This window comes from Lolium rigidum, chromosome 1 (assembly GCF_022539505.1).
Source record: "Lolium rigidum isolate FL_2022 chromosome 1, APGP_CSIRO_Lrig_0.1, whole genome shotgun sequence".
Lineage (NCBI taxonomy): Eukaryota > Viridiplantae > Streptophyta > Magnoliopsida > Poales > Poaceae > Lolium > Lolium rigidum.
In genome coordinates, this window is record NC_061508.1 from 224,586,594 (window position 1) to 224,594,120 (window position 7,527).

Sequence of the window (7,527 nt, forward strand, 5' to 3'; positions counted from 1 at the left end):
AGTCGAGCTACTCCACTCAAGTATTATGAAACACCAAGTTGCCTATATTTTTAATATTGGAGAAGCTTAAAATGGACAAGTCATATCCATCTCCCATGCCGATTGTTCGATCTCTGGATGTAGAGAAAGATTCACTCAAACAACGGGATAATGTAGAAGGGATGTTGGGACTTGAAGTTTCATATCTCAGTACCATTGGACCCACAAACACAATTTGTTGGGAATCAAGAATATCTTTCCATATCTCCAAGGCACCACACATTACTTGATCTATTCTTGTAATTTCAGAGAAATCTAAACTCCAATATCATCAGGATACACTGATGTTGGCGGCTTGAATGATCCCCACAATGTGTATCAACATGGTAGAATTTTCACTCCATTGATGTCTTCGAAACAGACTCTGGTGAGTACGCCTATCAATCATTCTGAAATACAAAGCCACGTTAACCCGTGTAGCTTTACGGAATGATAAACCACATGCATCAGTCATGTGATATTGGTTCTCTTGAATCATCGGCCATTATCTACACATATAATGTTGCTTGTGTTGCATAGATGCAAATAGGATATGTCGAGAGCAATACCACTAAGCATATTGCCTCTAATTTGTTTTATCCCCATGAACTCCAGAATAGTTGGGAAATAAACATCTTGCAAGTCAAATCATGTGATAATCTCGTTGGTTTGTTCACGAAGTCTCTACCAACTTCAACATTCCGAGAACTATTTTACGGAATTGGTATGCGACAACTTCCAAATTTGCAAGAATCGGGAGAGTATCTTCCTGAATTAATCCTATTCAAAGCATCATCTTACACTCTTTTTCCCCTTATGAGTTTACTATACAGGTTCTCATCAAGGTTTTTAATGAGGTAATATGAACACAAGATGATATGTCATACTTTCTGTTTTCCCCACCGGGGTTTGTAGGAAAGTATACGCGACATACATTGTTCTCTAAACTCTATGGGTTTTTTTTTTCCTTTTACAAGGTTTTCTCATATCGAGTTAACAAAGATACAATACCAATTATATGTTGTATCATTTTCTCCTTATTTTCCCACTGGATTTGAAGGAGTTTTAACAACATATCCTACCACAGTCCTCACATTTTTCCCACAGGGTTTTTGGAGGAGACTTAATCAAGATGATGGATCTTTATGCAATGAAGTTGTGATTAGGGGGAGTATTAGGAATAATTAACTGCATGTTAATTAGGAGATAATCCCCGCACTTATAAACTGTCGTAGCGGTTGGGCCTGGTGCGTCGCCACCAGGAAACCGGTCTTAGTTACCGCCTTTGTAAATAGACGCATCTCTTGATGTACTATATAAGGATCCAATCCTCAATGAATAAAGGTAGTTGAATCATTTGTTCCTTGTCTCTACTTTTAACTAGGCTGAATATAAGGATGGACTTAGCTAGGCTGAGTTGTGAAGCTCGATTTGAGCTTCTCAACCGTGTCTAGCTGAGGAGCCTTTTCCGTATGAGGTGGGATAGCTGAGATGGGTTGACACATGCTAACAAACACAAGTTTCTCTAAAAATCTATGTTGAGATGAGATTTTCTGAGTTGCCTAAAGCTACCAAACACACCCTTAAATTCTTCTTCTTCCTCTCTTCTTCCTTTTTCTACTTTTTTCGCTTTTCTTTTATTCTTGCTTTCTGGCTCAAGGCTAGGCTCATGCCTCTTTGATTTATCGCCTGCTTCCCTCCGCTTTCCGCATCAAGTGCAATAGATCGGTGCTCCGGTTCCTTGTTTTCTATTATTCTATTATTTCCTTTTCCTTTCTTTTATATTATTTTTAAATTTTCAAAATTTTAGAAGTTCAGAATTTAAAAAAGGTTCAGATTTATAAAATGATGAAGGTAAAAATAGGCGGCTAGCAGAATCCTGATAGCAGGAAAGAAAACGGGCAAGCCCAAAATAGGCGGAGCCCCAGTTAAGGACCGGTCGCAGTAGGCGGTGAATATGATTTGACTGACGGGCCTGTGATGCTCCGTGCTGGGCTGGGTCGACACCTCTGGGCTAGGCCTAGCCCACCAAACTCCCCTCCCACGTGTCCTTAAATTCCACCTCACCACCACGCACGCACTCTCTCCTGCGCTTCCTCTCCCGCAACTCGGCGGCGCCGCCACGTCCGTCTCGGCCGACGCTGCGTCTGTCACCGTCGGACAAGCCGGCCGTCGCCGACCGCCTCCCCCAACCCTCGGGGGCCTAAATCACCGAGAGATCCGTCTTGGAATGGCGAGCCAGGAGAAGCCCACCGCACCCTCGCCATCTTCTCCGCCGCCGCCGCCCCCTCAGCCGCCGGCGCCAGAGGGAGCCCCTCGAATCCGGGGGTTCGGCGGGGGCGCGGGGGGCGGCGGGTACCCTAACCCGCCCGACGGGGCGCCGCCGGACGCGGCCACGCTGCGGGAGCAGTGGCGGTACGCGGTGCGGCAGTACAGCCGGATGTACTCGCACGCCTGGGGCACCGCCATCCTCGCCGGCGCCGCCTTCTTCGCCCTCGGCTGGCTCGTCAAGGGCTCCAACCCCATCCCGTCCCGCGGCGACGCCCATGCCCTCAAGGACGGCAACGAGGAGAAGAAGTGACTGGTGAGATCGCATGATTCTTGTTTGATCTAGTTCTCGATTTGTTCAGATTCGAGCTCGTAACTGTTGGTAGATATTTTTGGGGATGTGACGGTTGGGGCTGGGACTAGTTTCAACAAGATTGGGCTGGCAAAGAATGAAATCTGCGCACTGTTTGGGTGTTATGTACATTCTGGGACTGTTACTTGGTAGCACCTTGTGTTCAACAAATAACCCTAAATATTGGACTTGGTTGTTTCAAGTAACTGAACGAAATCATTTCAACATCCATTTAATTTGAGCATCTTGAAGCATCAGTGCGGAGATGCAGAAATTGAATAATTAGTTTGCGTCTTTGAGGGGTTAGGTTACTAAAAGTAGTTCTGGCAGATGGCTCCTTGTGACCTCTTGGTTATGTACATTCCAATGTTTTGCTTAGAATATTCGTCATCTTATCACATTAATTTATTTAAGGCTTAGCATAGAAGGAGCATATATTTAAGAATATGAATCTTGTTTCGTTCTCTAGGGTTTCAAAGAAATCATATTTTTATGGACAAAAATTATAGTACTTAATTGCTCTGCAATGCCAATGCAGATTGTGTCTATTGTTGCGTGTGCAACCATTTTGGATTAACTGTTTTGTTAATGAATACCCATAAAACAACAGTTTTTTCAGGAAAGACCAGCCTAGTTTGTTATGTGCTTTTTTGTTTTGTTTTCAACAGATATGCCAGTTATCTTTTAGCTTTGTTACACCATGATGTTTTTCCTCGGTTCTTGAGCATTAGCGTATCACTAAATGCACAAAGTATAAAGCATCTCTCATCTTTTCAAAGCGCATGTTCTGGAAAAGGAAAGAGAATACCTTATGTTATTATAAATGCATGCCTTGTTAATACAAGTATGCAAATATGCATCTCATAAGCAAGTTGGAGATGAAACATCCAATCATTTGAGTTCCTACATGTAATTTGCGCATGGGAAAAATAGTTCAGGTAGAGGTTAATGTTATGTTCTAAGTAAGACTTAGGCCAGCGGCGCAATTTCAATCCATTATAGTGAGGAAATCCTAATGACTTCGCAATGCTATCAGATAGGCTAAACTTGTTAGCACAGGACAAAAGTAGCAGTCAGTTCTTAGTTTGCCTTAAATGATACCAAGCAGAAGTTATCCGGACGACAAAAACTAGGGTAAAAACTGGCACTGCAGTATGATATCCTCGTTCTTGAGAATTTATGCATGGCTACCATCACAAAATTCTATCTCGTCTTCTGATGTGTCATTCTTTCTATAGATGAGAGCTGATAGTTTTTGCAGAAGATAAAATGTGTAACTAGTTGTACTTGCAGCTCATGTTGCATGTGGCATTTCTGAGCTCTCAAGAGATGTGAGAAATTATGGATATAAGATATGCTACATCTTGTGCACCTGCAAAATTTCATCCATAAATAAGACTATTTGTGGACTGGACAAGAAAAATGAGTGTTTATGTGAATAGCATGAGATATTATTCACTTGCCTCTTGTTTGTTTTTGCACAGGTCACAAATTATCATATTCTTGGATGAAATTTTGTAGGTGAACAAGATAACAACATAATGTATATCCTGCAATCATTTATTTTTGAAAACTCGGAAAAACTACATGCAACATTGGTTGTGAGCCCAACTAGTTGTGGGAAATCCACATTCGTATACTTAGTAACACCAATACTCACCATGGTATAACAAGCTATGAGGTAAACTTGAATGTCTACTAAAAATGTTCCCCCATTTTCTTTTTGTAAGGCGTTTAGCATTTCATGATTCAAGTTTGGCCGACAATTAGACTAATAAAATGTCGTTTATTTGACCAGAAAATGATATCATTGAATTCGAATTGAAAATCGTTTTTGAATGATATTACCTTTGTGTCATATAATCCACACTTTATCGGTCTAGTTGTTGGTCAAACTTGAATCTTGTGATGTGTGAACGCTTTGCATAAAGAAATAGGAAGAGTGGAAATAACAAACTAGGTTTGTCGTTGTGTAAGCAATTCATGATATTTTTATCAGCCTGTTGCGAATAAAATATATTAATACACTTATCTTAATATCCAATTGAGTTAACACATTGTATCATCATATCTTTAAGACTATAATGTCTTGCTTAACTCTCATGTTAGGCATAAGAGGGTTAATTCTTTGGTTAAATTACTTATTCTATATATGAACTTCTGCTATGTATCATGCTAATATTGTCTACAAAATGTTGAAACTGTAGTCATTTTATCAATGGATGTTTATGTATTGCATAACTGTTAAACATTTAACACTTAATGAGCACATAAATTAGACACTAGAACAAGTCACTGACTAAAGTCTGCTCTCTACTAAATTTGCTATTACATAGACTTCACTAAGGATACTTATATATTCCATAACTGTTGAACATTTACCGCTAAACCAGCACAGACATTAGACACTAGAACAAGGCACGAGGTTAACCACATAAGTATTTGAATCCAGATGCGGCTTGCTTGCTCTGAGCTTTTTGACTAGCTGCCCTGGTCTTCTCTGAACAAACACTGCAGGAAGCAAAAATATATCAGCCAATGAATCAAGCAAAACAATTTATGCCAAAACAAAAAGACCCTATCACAATACACTAATACAGAAATAAAAACTATTTTCGGTAATGTTCTTAATCATCAACTGATTGATCCTAAGATATAAAAAGGAAAACAACCTCTCTTTGTATACTATGGGAGTATTGAAATATGAAACGTCCTCACCACATTTTTCTCCCCATGGATAGTTGAAATTGTTCATTGCATGGCTAACAATGTATTTCTCTTGAATGCTGGCGCATATACACAAGGTGATCTTATGGCTGTAATATCCTTGCAACTTGCTGACATCCTAACATTCTCTTATGAATTTCTTTTTATTGAGGTGTAGTTGGTAAAGGTGCTTCACCTCCCACCTGTGTTAAAGCTAGAGGAAAGCTGGAAGTGAAATCCTGCATGGTGCAGAGTGATCAGCTTTGTGTTCTTCCGTGCTGTATGTTTTCTCAAGTCTGCAAATTAAGGGAACTCGGTTTTTCCTATAACCTGTAAGTGAAGCTCTAGAGTATATCTTGTAAGTACACCAAGATGTTGGCGGGTTCATATAATAAAAGAGTTGCTTCATAATGTTCTTTTAAAATAGTGTAGTCTAACAAATGATCATTTCTGATCTGAATGTATAGAAATTTACATCTATATTCAGAATCTACACAGCAGATCTATTACAATCTGACAGCTGTAAGAACTTCGTCTTGATTTTGCATCGATTGCTTTTAGAAATAACTCAGGTGTAAGACTTCTATATTATTTTAGTACAAATGTATACTTTGTCCACATTTATATAAGAGCATCTCTATCAGATCCCCGAAACGGCCGTACAGCAAAACTTCTTTGCGCACCCCCGAAACGAGTTTTGCAGTATTAAATTTCATTTTTTGTGTTAAAGTTCCATTGTATATTAATAATCATCAACAGTAATACAAATAGGCCAAAAATAATTAAAAAATTATAAATAGGTACTTGGATTGGAAATTCTAAGAAATACATTGGCGCCATATTTCAGACACAATCTTTAGTTCGTTGTGGCGATCAGCTTCAGACACAATCTTTAGTTCGTTGTGGCGATCAGCTCAACCATACGTTGTTCATACCATACCTGAGTATTTCACACAATCATTGCCGAACCAACCCCAACCTACTCAGGCATATACACGAGGTGCTTGGAGATGAGGGAGAGGCGGATCGTCTCGCCACATCAAGCCCCTCATGTGCCTTGCCTCTGCGTTGTTGCTTGTTGCCACCTTGGCTTCGCGGGTGCAGATTGCTGAAAGAATGTGGTCCAATCCTCACCTCCACGTTGTGGGGGTGGCGGCGGCGAGCGAGAGCTCACCACCTCCGCATCAGGCGGGCGGGAGCTCCCTGCCTCTAGGAGGGCGCGGTTCTCCTTGATGAACGATGCCATGAGGTTGCAAAAACCGTCCTAGTTGGAGACACGATGCTTAACGCGTTTGTGGGTGCCCGGAGAAGCCGGCGCCATTCCTCTTCGTCACCAAAGGGAGCACTACAACTGTAGCACGCGTTGGAACCCCACAGCCACAGGCGAAGCCATGTGCCATGGATCGCGGGGAGGGATTGCCGTAGAGGAGGGTGGGATGCGGCGGAGCCAATTAGATATTGGTACCCTAAATCGGCCTCCATTCCGTTGATATAGCGGTGGGATGAGGATTTAGGGCACCCTGAATTTTTTTCCGGTATCCGGTATGTGATTTCTGTTTTGGCCGCGCAAAAAAAATTCCAGTCTCCGGTATGTGATTTCTGTTTTGGCCCCAATTTTTTTTTCCCGGTCTCCGTATGTTATTTCTGTTTTGGCCTCAAAACAACCTAAGACCGCATATCGACCGGACTTTTACGGGCCAGGTTTTTAATACTATCTGCTAGAGGCTGTAAGGGCAAGCTCTTTTTGGCTTGAGCTTATGCTGAAACGGCTTAAGCTTAGCTGCCCAGAAAAACTGGTGTGGCAGCATTTTGAAGTTCAAGCACAAGCCAAGCCAAGCAGAGCACTTGTTGCAGTACTGCCGTAACCGGTGACACGGTTTTACAAATCACAACACATGCTTAGGGTTTTGATTAAGCTTTTATTTGTGATGGAATGTCTTGTTTGGTGAAAACATGTTCATGACGAGGACATGATTTTGGAGAGAAGCCACATACTAAGTTGAGACGATTTTATGCTTATGTGCCTAAGCAATGGATCTGGTAAAGCATAGGAGAATGTTACAGTTGGTAACTTGGCATCCAACTTACATCAAAACTGTACTGATCTGAAGCTACGGAAATTAACCACTACAATTTCATACTCTACACAGGAGGTACATGACAATCTGACAAGCGCTAAAAGC

General features: G+C 41.3%; 1 protein-coding gene across 1 annotated transcript; it reads left to right on the plus strand.

The window, feature by feature from the left end:
• The first annotated feature begins 2,248 nt into the window (after positions 1 to 2,248).
• Positions 2,249 to 5,911, plus strand: LOC124683233 (T-cell leukemia homeobox protein 3-like). The gene is made up of 2 exons (XM_047217794.1): positions 2,249 to 2,602; positions 5,523 to 5,911. Exon 1 carries the CDS (start codon positions 2,249 to 2,251, stop codon positions 2,597 to 2,599), a length of 351 nt encoding a protein of 116 aa, XP_047073750.1. The 3' UTR covers positions 2,600 to 2,602; positions 5,523 to 5,911.
• The last annotated feature ends 1,616 nt before the right edge of the window (positions 5,912 to 7,527 follow it).